This window comes from Barbus barbus (genome assembly GCF_936440315.1).
Source record: "Barbus barbus genome assembly, chromosome: 3".
Taxonomy (NCBI): Eukaryota; Metazoa; Chordata; class Actinopteri; order Cypriniformes; family Cyprinidae; genus Barbus; species Barbus barbus.
The window spans coordinates 23,242,708-23,255,395 of record NC_136731.1 but is presented as its reverse complement, the minus strand read 5'-3'; the positions used below and the strand labels follow the sequence as shown (position 1 = coordinate 23,255,395).

The 12,688-nt window shown below is 38.7% G+C and overlaps 1 protein-coding gene across 1 annotated transcript; it reads left to right on the top strand.

Annotated features, from left to right (window-relative positions):
• LOC306858113 (uncharacterized protein) lies at positions 1 to 9,724 on the top strand. Its single transcript, XM_079398508.1, has 2 exons — positions 1 to 251; positions 5,485 to 9,724. The coding sequence occupies exon 2, from the start codon at positions 6,103 to 6,105 to the stop codon at positions 7,732 to 7,734; it is 1,632 nt and encodes a 543-aa protein (XP_079254634.1). The 5' UTR covers positions 1 to 251; positions 5,485 to 6,102; the 3' UTR covers positions 7,735 to 9,724.
• The last annotated feature ends 2,964 nt before the right edge of the window (positions 9,725 to 12,688 follow it).

Below are 12,688 nucleotides of genomic sequence, written 5' to 3'. Positions count from 1 at the left end.
GTCCTGTTATGCAACCGCTGACCTACTAACATACATTTCTAAACAGAAGCAGCTAGCTGCAGGATACTGGAGCGCCTCGCCAACACAACACAACACAACGCACAAGGTGCCAGGGCAAAAACACATGGGCTGCGGATGCGTACTGGATACGGCGTGTACTGTGTGTGCATCACCGAGGCTGATACAAAGACGCTAATAATAGTCAACGGGCGACAAAAATATTTTGGATACAAGGACAAAAGCCATAAACGGTACGTTTGTTTAATTGCTTACTAATTTTGGGTGCACGCTCACACAAACATTGTATGCTCACAACTGCATTGGTGATGCTTGTGATTCTGACGTGATCTTGCGGTTATTTTACGAGGTAACTGAAGTTAATCCAAGTAGCTATGATTTTTGAAACGCAACGGCTTTTGTTTACTCCCAAATAAAGGTTTAGTTTATTTTTGTGTGTTTACGCATGCTCATTACAGATTCGGATGTTGCTCAATGTGCATGCTCGCAACGTTAAGGCGAGGCCAGGACCCCCCGCGACTGCTGACAGGACATTTAGCACTTGATGCCCGTAAAATATTTTTATGTTTCCATACACAATTCATCAGGCACAAAAGTTTTCAGATTTTTTTATTTACGTGTACTGGGTTCTTGATATAATATCGCGCCATTTCAACATTAATATATGAATCGGAGTTACAGAAATTTCAATCGGACGTAACGCTTATATTTTTTTATTAAAACGCTAACATATTACATTATATCGCTGGAAATGTCTTGATATGTGGTTACTGTTTAATGTTCGCCAATGACGTTTAAATTAAAGTTTTCACAACGTGTGAAATCCAATTGGGTTAGGAGGTTAATGCGGCGCTTTGGGAGGAAAAATCCCGGACACACTTCTCGCTGTCACGTGTAACCGTGCTCGGTAAAGGTTAACGCGGGTGTTTGCGTTACAAGACTCAGACCCGTTAACTCTTTCCTGGTATTCAGACGCGAGCAAATACCGACTGTAACTTTGTTGCATGTAAAATGCAATTGTCTAACTACATGCAGTGCTTGCACAAGCTTGCTCGTTTACGTTATTGATATCCATCAATATTTTATCCTGGTACACAGTGTGAGAATTATCCAGTAACATTCAGAGGGATTTTTTTGTTCTGCCAGAAATCTGGCTATTTTAAGTTTAAGTAATAATTGTGAATGCAGTGATTTAAATAATTTCAGTATTTATAAGATAATGAACGAAACCGTAGCTACCTTAGGGATGGCGACTATTTACCGCACTCTTAACTTTTTTTAGTTAGTTGAAACCTAATTATGGTGGTCAGTCAGATCCCTCAGATGTGCATGCGATTTGTGTATATAATGATTATAGATTCAATAAACTTTGCATTTCCTGAGCTTCCTGGCAGATGGTTGTAAACTGATTTATTGAGCTCCTCATTTTTGATTACATGTTTATACAGTGTAATTTACATGTGTAATCATTGTGTTTTTAAGTTAGTTCTTTTTTGTTTTGCCCCTTATGACACAATGTAGTGTGCTAAGAATAGTATAAGTAGGCTATGTTTTAAATCATAAGATTCTGGATTACAAATTTTAGATTCAACAAAGTGTATTATGTAGTAAGCAAATATTCACTGTAGGATTCCACAGCAATAAGTCAAGCATGCATGCATGACAACCAGCCTAAAATTTGTGGATATGAGATTTGCTTGACAACGTGCTGTTTTCTTTTGACATTATGCAGTCTTTCTTGTGTTAAGAGTTACATAACTGTGAGAAATGAGAAGCCTCAAATAAAAATTTTAAAAATATACGGGGTCTTTAAGGCATCAGGGGCATCAGACGAACTGCCTTTTGTGCCAGCGCAGAATGTAGGTCATAATCCTGAGGAAAACACACCCTCTCGTCTGCCATAACAAAGAACAAAGATTCTGCCAGTTTACAACAAAATCTTGCAAATTGGGACCTGCTTCAACAACAATGCCAAAAAAAAAAAAACACACATTAGTAGTGCCAGCTCTCTGAGTGTTAAATTGTGGAGATGAATATTAAAGATTGTTCATAGATAAAAAAACTTTTGTTAAGTACGGTGTCATTGTTGGTTTATTGTACCCTTTAAGCAATAAACATTCATTCAGTTTCTTAACATTTCTCATAGTGAAAGAGAAAGGAAGATAGGGAGGAGGAGTGTCGTTATTGTGACGATGTGGCTAACAGGGAGAGGCGAATTACCGTTTAGTTTTGTGGCAAGAGAGCACATGTGACTGTTGAAACACATGGACTTGTTCAAAGCATTTATTTTTTTTCAATAGAGGATGATATGAGTGTGTTTTTAGAAAGAGTTGGCTTGGAACTCCTCCTGTTTGTCCAAGGCCTGCCCTCCTCCTGCTGGAGGAGATAAACCCAGGCGTGGAATCCACGGGAGAGAAAAAAATTTGCTCCTAACCCACGTGCCGAATATTATATTCTGCCCCAGGGTCAATTACATGGCCACAATGAAATCCAGCACCTCCGCCTTCTCCCATTATTTCCATTACTAAAACTGCTGTAAAGCAACACATGAAACATTTGAGCTGAATTATAGTTTCCAGGCCTCACCCAAGTTAAGACTACAGTGGGACAGACATGCTATTTCTTCCCCAATGAAAGCTCACATGCAAAAAATATAACCCATATCCTATATACAGGGCAAATGGAATCGGGTTTTGTTGTCTCATAACAATTTTAAGCTTTGCTAATTGAAGGTCATCCAGTGAGATCAATTATTAGGTATTATGTTTTTAATCCATGTGCCACATGATAATCAATGGCAGTTTTGAATAACAGACACAGGTGTGTCATGTCAGATTCTTTAAGTTTGGCTATTGGTGTCTCCATGCTTAAGATTTGATAATTTAGTTGCATTGTTGCTAATGTGAGGAGATAGAACATGGGTGTGGTTGACAGTCTGAATAACTCATCCACTAACTATTTTTATTTATAGTCTCTTCCCTTCCCTCCATTATAAAAGGAAGAGATTGAATGAAAGAGACACAGTATTTACATTTATAATAATTAGAATTTTATTTGAGCTATTTCAGTTTTTAAAACTGTATTCCAAAAGTACACACAACACAATAAAGGTGCTCTACTCATTTGAGGTCGATAATAATGATTGCTATTTGTGAATAATCTGAAGTGATTCATTGAGAAAATGAGTCTGATTGATTTAGTCAATGAATCCTGTTTAATTCAGTCTGATTCAGCAGATGGTTTGACGGAATCACTAAAAAGAACTCAATCGAGCGTTTTTCTCACAAATTTGACCATATACCCTAGAGTAGCACTAAATACTATGCCAGTATTAATAATTTAAAAATTTTACTCCGTCTTCTCAGTTTTCTCAGATAATTGGGAAGTTGGCACTGATCTTTGATGTGGCTTTTTTGTTGTTTTTAGGGATTTTTTTGAAAGCACTGTGTTTGTGTAGCTGGCATTCAGCAAATTGTCTGCAAAATCTTTTCCCTACATTTTCCTTTTTTACCCTTCTTTCCATGTATCCTCAATCTATCCCTCACCTCTCTCAAACACTTTAATTCCCTTGCCCTTTCTGCCTCTCTCTGTCTCTGTCTCTGTCTCTGTCTCTGTCTCTCTCTCTCTCTCTCTCTCTCTCTCTCTCTCCCAGTTTCTAGGTCAGTGGGTCATTCAGGGAGACTCTTTGAGTTTTGTGCCTCACTTAAGTGTCTATTGGTTCATGAAACTCCCTGTTTAACATTATTTACATTTAATAAAAATTGAACTTATTCCATTCATGGCACCAACTAATTAAGAGAGGAAAATTACTGTTTTGTCCCTTTGCATTACCAGACTAAACCAGAAAGTGTTGATTGAAGCCATCAGAAGAGGCTTAAGCTGTCTGTAGTTACGTAATGTTGCCTCCGATATCTGGGATGTGAAGAACATAAACCATAAAAAGGGCAGCCAGATCATGGGATTACACTGCGTTCATCTGCCTAATTTCTGATGCAGATGTCATACTTAATGCTACAGAGTCATGGTGCTGTTTTAGATACGCAAGTATAGTCTTAACTAAGAGTGTCTTTTACTGTTGCTTCTCCTAATAATAAATATAGCAATGCTTTAACTCTGTGTAAACTAAAATTTGTGATTGTTCACTTTATATTTATTCTTTTATTGTTAGAGAACAAATATTAGGAATATTAGAGAGTATCATAGTAGATTAATGGATTAAGACCAGATATTTTCAGTAAAATTTGTGTGCAAGTTTTATAGGGGGAAAAAAAGGAAATCAGCCAACTTCAGCTGAACAACATCGTGACATTGAAATAGGGAGTTGGTGCTCAGTTTAGGTCATGATCGGATCACAGCAATGTGGAATTGCCCACTGGCTGCTGAGTTAATCATCATTGGCGACTCTGCTTTTCCATTAGTGTTCACTTTTAGATGGCTGAAACAGTTACCACCCCTGGATCTGAACTCATGTTGATGGAATGTTCCCCTTCTCCCCTTTTTCCAGATATGCCTGACCTATATTGCAAAGCTCTCAATCCACAGATCATAAAACCTGGTTTGCCTTTTACCTGACCTCAGTTTATCTGCCATTATAGTAATTATTGTTATGAGGTTTTCTTGGCTTCTCCTCATTTTTCATCTAAAGTTTTTTTTTTTTTTTTTTTTTCCCCCGAAAGTTCTCCTTGAAAGCATTTTAGTGAGTAGTCATTAAAAAATGAAGTTTTAATGTTTTTCATAATTCAGTTCCTGGGCCCCATTGCATATTGGGGCACCAGAGCGTTTGGACTGTGCAGCCAAGGGGAGATGTGTTGTAACCTTTGATGTTAATGTTTCAAAAGCAGAAGCCTCTTGCACTGTTTCCCTCAGAGCAGATGATGTAATACAGGATAAGATTTCAAAATGTTAAAACAAATCATGTGTTCATTGCTAATGTTTACCATATGTATAGTCCTGTTTACAGAACAGTATTGACTGAATTCTGTACAAAGGGTGATGTTTAACTTGTGTCAGTATGAGGAAACTAATTTTAGGTAATTTCTGTTTAGCTGTAGGTGACCAAAAAAAAAGTGCAGCTTGGGTAATCACGGATAGCATTCCTAACCTCTCTTTCTCTTTGCATCATGAGAGTCCAGTGTCTAGCCAGAGGGTAAAGGTCAAGGGTCGCAGACAGACAAATCAATAGCAGGGTTAGAAGGTCAGACGGTGGTTGCATGGCAACAGAAAACATTCTGTGGTTGTCAGGGTTGAGTAGATGAAGCAAGAGGATATGACAAAGACACGGCTGAACATTCCACTTCTAAATCTTCTGATTACCCAGCCACGCAGAGAAGCATGGAGAGTTTCATTAAAAATTAAAAAGCACAACAAATTAAAAGATTTCTTTGAAGTGCCTAACGGCAAACTGTGAATTTCTTTAGCTTTCGAGGATTAACAAATCTGTCTTTCTTTTCTTTTTAATGTTTGCAGCCTTTCATCGAACAGCCAGCTGGAGGCTTTGGGAGTAGCAGGACCCCTCCCCAAGAGGCTGACAAGCTGGGGCAGACCGAGTGACCTATATCCTCCAACACGCCCAAGGCACTGGGACACATCTCTGTCAGCTTGATAGAGCCCTTACATAAAGGAATAAAAGTGAAAACAAAGAAAAGGGGTCAGAATCCTTTAAGCAAATTTGGTCACATTTCCTGTACTTCAGGACTTTATTGACCCTCTTTCATTCCCCTGTTTGGCTTTGAAAGACATTGTGCGCAAGACAGACAGAAGAGTGCTTCGGGTGTGTTAATTGCAGGAGACTCATACCGAGGTGCACCGTCTTACTCTTCTAAGGCAAACTGGACACTTGATCATCAAGGGATATTTGCTTGAGCTTCACGTCAACAAAATCAATGAGGTTCTGTTTTCCAGGGACTAAAATACCTCATAAAGTCTTTGACTATCCAGCTACTTAGTTGGAGATTCTCCAGTCCGCTGTTTGTCGGCATATCCTACAGGAATTCCCGTAGCCACCTTTCCCCCATACCTGTTTCTTATTTATTTCCATTATCAGTGGTGAAGCCGAGGTCCCAAACTGGCTCCCATTGAGGAACAATGGAAAGTTTGAGCTTACAAATTTCAACAAATTCCAGTGCAGGCAAAACCTTAAAGAACACCGAAAGCTTTCTGGACTACAGTGATCTTCTCCATTCACCTCAAAGCAACATTCGCCAGAGCCGCCTTCTTAAACCAAAGCCAAACATGAGCTGTCGACGCAAGCGTGAGTTCATCTCAGATGACAATAAGGATGCATCCTACTGGGAAAAGCGACGCAAGAACAACGAGGCAGCCAAGCGTTCCCGGGAGAAACGGCGCTATAATGACATGATCCTAGAGAACAGAGTTATGGCGCTGAATGATGAGAATGTTCGCCTGAAAACTGAGCTTTTACAACTTAAGCTCAGGTTTGGTATGATAAGCACAGCCTCCTACATGGAAAAGAGTCAGCAGATTGGTGGAGCAGTCAATGGAAGTCCTGGGGGAAACTCCACATCTTCCAGTGGTTACTCAAGTGTTTCTCAGATGTTGATGAACTCTGATTCTTCTGAAACGGAGCAGTCTGTTCGAGGGGACGGGCATGCGAAAATGGCAAAGTACTCCCCACGAGGTTCCCTCTCCGATATGTCCGATGGCTCGTCTCGGGACAGCCCAGAGCCACTTGTGTATGACATCAAGCAGGAGGGGATGGGTCTAGATATGGACATTGTCAACAGCACTACCACACAGCTCATGCTAAACATTCATTCTAGATTGCCTGCAGTATTTCACCAGCCCACTTTTGAGCCAGATTATTCAGCCAACCAACAGAGGCAACGACGCCAAGAAACCATTGCAAGTCCAGTCATCCAACAATCCGCTCAAAGAAGTGTTATCCTATACCGTTCAAGCAGTGTCTCGTATCCTGTGGAAACTCAGGAAATGATTCGTAAAGAACAGCAGAACCTCACACAGCATACTGAAGCACCAACCGGAAGTCCCAAAAGCTTTGCAGAGGTGTCTAAACGGCTAGAGAGAAAGACTTTGGACTCTGCTCCTTATGAGAACCCAGATGGGGAAGCAGCCGAAAGGCAAGCTTACGTTGCTCAACGACAGACCCACAGGGTTGATGCTGCTGCCCCAGATCTTCTAATGGGACCAGAAGAAGGAGATGACCCACGGATGTACCAGTGTTCTAATGGAACCTTAGAGAATGATGAGCCACCAGTGCTGACCTACGAAGGAAGCTTGAGACAAGAAGAGTACTATGAGGGTCATACAGGAAAGGACACTTCCTCAAGTGACGGGGATCCCCGCAGCTCTGATAAAGAGGGGTCCACCGATGATGAGTCTCCCTCTTCTTCTTGCTCTGATACAGGCAGCTACCACCCTCACATATTCATGACCCAGAGCTCCTTCTCACCAAGCCAATGCAAAGACGGCCAAGCGGAAATCAAAGGCACTGCCCTACCCCACAAATTGAGACTCAAACACAGAGCTCAGAGCGACGGGAGAGCATCGTCTCAAGACTCGCCATCGACACCACCTGCTAACTTCCAGCCATTACCTCAGCATCCTTACCTGGCCTTGTCTCAATCTGGCAGCCAGTCGAGTCCAGGGTTTTGCAAGCAGGACACCTTGGCTGGAAGCTTCGACTGTGGGAAGAAGGAATCCAGTATGCGTAACGGTGGTAACAAGAGACATGACTGAACTTGAAACTGGGACTCACTTGGGTCTTGATTTAAAGGCCCGAAATACTTTTTATAAACCCATCTTGAGGTCCTACCTTGATCTTGTACCCTTCACCCCATTCCCTGTTCGAATGCCCAGGGATAAGAGAAGTGGACATTGTCAGGACTGCTGCATTGTACCATAATGTATATACTTACCTTTTGTTGGTTTGGTTTGTTTGTTTGTTTGACCTCTTCTTAAGGTTACAGCAGCACTTACAACAGAATGAAATAGGATGACATGCTATTGATTGCACTTATCTGTAGTTCCCATGCTGCAGCAAGATGTCAAAGTGTGTCATTCAATTCAAAAGCAATATTTACCATATGTGAGGCATTGTAATGGATTCATATTTGTAAATAGGCAACTTCAAGTGCCCCTTTCTTAGTTTTTGACCACATCTTAACAACAGAACATCTGCAGGTGACTGTGCACCATTTTTAAACATACCAAACACCAGAAGATTCAGGGAACTTTTCCCTTGACCAAAGAAACATGGCTTTACGTTCATACCTCTCTCTGCTCCCTACCTCTCTCTGCTTTTCTAACTAGTGCTCCCCATCACTTTTCCCACATTTAACAGCATTTAACAACCACTCCTCCTTGATCAGGCATGTGGTTTGTGTGTATAAAATGTGATATAAATATTATATATGAATATATTTTAAGAAAACAAAAAGATTACATGAAAAAATAGGGAGTTCAGTGACTAATGAATTTGTCCTTGTCAAAAATACTGTACAATATCAGTGTGTTTGCTGTTTGAGATGCCACTTAATATAAACTCCTTTTTTTACTTTAACAATTTGCAATTAAATATTTTTTTTAGAAACTCTTTTATAGGAAAATCACAAAATGCCCCAAAGCCTTTACAGATACATTAGCAGGTTAATGTAAGCTTCATGTCCTAGATGTTAAATGTGTTTTCATTGCAGTTTTAACTCATTGTCTGGTCTTGAAACATTACTTGGCGTTTAACATTAAAAAAAAATGTCTTTTCCAGATAATGTTTAAAACCTTAAACCTATCCTAAAAGTACACATCTAGCTTCCCTTTTATGTAGCCTCCTCCATGTTTATAGTTTTCCTTATACACCAACTGATGTAAAAACATTGATTTGCTTCGTAACCTGTTACAGAGAGAACTGTCGATAGGCGTAATACAAAATGGCTTTCTCTTTCTCTCTGGTTATGAGTGTGAAAGGAATGTTTGCTCTTATTAGCGTGGGGTTTACAGGAAAGCTCCACCCTGCTTACATCAGTATAAATGAATGATTACTAGCATAGTGTCTTTGACCGTTTGCCCTTGAGGCCCCTATTTAAGCGATTCAGCTAGCTGATACTGCAGTTTTTCAGTCTTTAACTGGTTGGCTGACTCCTCGCTAGTCAACCACTACCCTGCATATGTTTCCCTGCCAAAAAATGAGGTTTGATCAAAGTTGTTGAGGTTTATTATTATTATTATTTTCTTTTTTTTTACATTTAAAAGAATGCTTGTAAATTTTTCAGGTGTAACTCAATTTAGCCACAATTGTATTGTTCCTGAGATAAGTCTACATGTCACATTAACTTATGGCACTTGTGTATAAATGTAAAATATTTTTACTCACAACACTGTATTGTGCTTTTTAAATGAACTGTTTTTTGGGGGCTAAGTGTTGTCCTGTTTATCACTAGCTGCGTCTTTATTTCCTGTTTATTGTGATTTTGTAATTGCTCACCACAATGTCACCTATCCCCCTTTGTCCTTTCATTGTGTCAAACTGAGTGATGTTTGATGTTTTTATTTTCTTATGGTTTTATCAAAAAGAATGAGCAAGGCTTGTTTGCTGTTATTGAGTAGACCGTGGCACTGCTGTTCTGTTGCTCTGTTTTGAAATAGATGCATATTGTAAAAAACACTAATATTCAGTGCTAGGGTTGGGTGCATTTCAAAAATTCAACAAAAAAATCAAAATAAAAAATTGTTGCATTATTCATGTGTTCGTCCTTTTTTAATACTTTATCCACCTACGTAATTATACACTGCCGTTATGTAATTAGATTTCGTAACATGCAATTACAGCCTTATTCAATCAAATGTATTGACATCAGATTACATAACTGTGAATCTTTCAGTATGTTTGAAGAAGTGTTGACTGCCCTCTAAAAATAATTTCACTCAAGCTGAAAGAGATTAGTGAACAAAGGCAAGAATAAACAACCTATGTCTTCTGTCAATCTGGTGCAACATTGCAAAAGGGCAGACGTGTTGAATATCTTGGTCTGGCCTATCATGAGATACTGACTGTAAGGTCCACACATTTGGCCCAAAGAAGGTATCCAATGGTGGATGAAGGTTTCCTGCGTGTTTGGTCTTTTCAATGTGCAAAGTTCTTCAATTTAAATTAAACTCTAATCTGACTCCATTTTATTATTTAATCTGACTCCATATTATTAAGATCTCATATTTAGGTTGAAATGTAAATTGATTGCTTGTCTATTTCTAATTAGTATTCTTCTGATATTTGATTATTCTAGTTAACTCTTGACTTTATATTTACTCGTTCATTCGGTTGCTCATGTCTTTAACAAGGATGCAACGTAATCTACTAGAGTCAATAATTACAGAGTAAAACAGAATAAGGTCAAATGTAACAATTTATTATCAGTCAGGTAAATACTGTATGTATTATGTCAATTACACAGCAATTCAAAGAGATCAAATCATATCAATACAAAACATCGAATTCTCAAAGATAAATCTACGAGTAAAGGATGCATACCTGACTTTATAGAAATACATATTGTGAAGTATTGAGACACCACACTACGGGCTTCTGGCTACAGAATTTGCGCCGATCCTTTTGCAACATTTCCTTAAGTACTTCAGACCAAGACCAACACCCCTGAGATGGAGACAGAAGCTAACAATTGTAATTTGCGAGTTAACACCTTTTGTGACAGAAGGTAATTTGCATGAAAACCACTGGGAACTGACCCACCCTCTACAGTGTGCAAAATATCTCTGAACTCTTAGGATCTGTATTACCTTTTAGTTTACTTCTTATAAGAATGAGACCATTGTACCAGTCGCCCTGAGACAATTCAAATGATACCAAACATGACTGTAAATAACACTTGCATTAATGTAGAACATTACATTCTACTATCGATCATTCTGAGTGTGCTGAGTGAAGGGAAGGATGGGTGAGGGGAAGAGGGGATGAAAAGGAACTGATGCATATGTGAGAGAGGCATTTTCCCACATTTTCTCTCAGTGGGATGTGGAGACAGATGTCTGTATGTTAATGTGTTGTCCATCTCAGAAGTTCAAAGTGTCTGAGGTTCTGTAATTCTTACACTGGCACACTGACTCACATCAGTCTCACTTTACCACCGGCTTACTTTACTTATGTAATACTGATCTAGTTACTCGGTGTGCTGCCTAAACAAGTAACATTTACTTCCGCTCTCCAATAAGGACTGCCCGAGGTACATGTGAGATAATTTTGGGTCAGCTGGTGTAACTGTCACTTAACCCTTTCACACCAGTGCTGTATTGCTCTATACATTATGTTTGTTAATCACTTACAATGGCTTGAAAACTTAAATGTGGTTTTATGTGATGTGTTGAACAATGTTACTGAAAATTCTGCAGTTTTAAATGTTTCCGGTGGCTAACTCATGATTGCATAATTCGTAACCTTGGAGGCCAATTTAATTCAAATAAAATCAGCAAAATAAAGGTCACCGTATACCACCAAAGTGGTCATGGGATTTCATTATACACCATCTGTATTTTCTATTCTTACATACGTATATGCATAAATACATGCATAAGCAATATATAAGCAAAATACAAACAAATAAATAAATACAAAATGTTTTTTTATATATAATTTTCAAATCTACACAAAGTACAAAACACATTGAAATGTGCGCATTAAATGTATTAAATGTGTTAAATATAAATATATGAATATATATATATGTGTGTGTGTGTGTGCATTAAATTTGTCTATCTGCATCTACATCTGTCTATCCATCTATCTATTTAAATATCGATCTCTTCATACATATATCTACAGAACAATGAAAAAATCTTATTGTTGAGTTCTGGTTTAGTTTAGCTGAATGAAACAAACATACAATGCCTGCAGTATTGTATCGAACAGGTCTTGTCGACTTGTGTTCTTTGAATCCATTGTCCTTGAAATAAAACTGAAGCCCTTGTTCTGATTGCGTTCAGATTACATTTAAACGAAGAGGATGTTACACAATCTGTGTGTGAGGACACAGAAGCAGACAGACAGGTCCCAAACACAGAGCTGACATAAGAGTCTATTCAAAATGAGTCTGGCACAGAGAGAGAGAGAGAGAGAGAGAGAGAGAGAGAGAGAGAGAGAAAACACTGGGACAAAATGAGGGATTGGGCTGAGGAGATTTAGATCTCTCCTGAGACACCAGACTGTCTGATCGGAAACACCCTGACCTGGTCGACACTACAGAACTAGAGCACACTGTCTATAGAGCAAGTCTGTCTATAGCAAAGCTTCAATGTGCAATCTATAGCCAAATAGAATGGCAAGACTATGGAACATTGATCTTATGTAGTGATTTTATTTGAGGGAAAACTATAATTTAATATTTTACACATATATTAGGTTACAAAGGTTACAAAGTTCTGGGTCCGTTAGATTTTTAAATTTTTTTTTTTTGCAATAATTCTCTTCTGCTCACTAAGGCTGCATTTATTTAATCAAAAATACAAGAAAAAATAGCAATATTGTGAAATATGATTACTATTTAAAATAACTGTTTTCTGTGTTAAAATATTTAAAATGTAATTAATTCCTGTGACGCAGCGCTGAATTTTCAGCACCATCACTCCAGTCTTCAGTGTCACATGATCCTTCAGAAATCATTATAATATACTGATTTGCTGCTGAATA

What these genes read in the sequence shown, in the direction of transcription:
- LOC306858113 (XM_079398508.1), top strand. Translation starts at nt 6,103, where the DNA reads ATGGAAAGTTTGAGCTTACAAATTTCAACAAATTCCAGTGCAGGCAAA.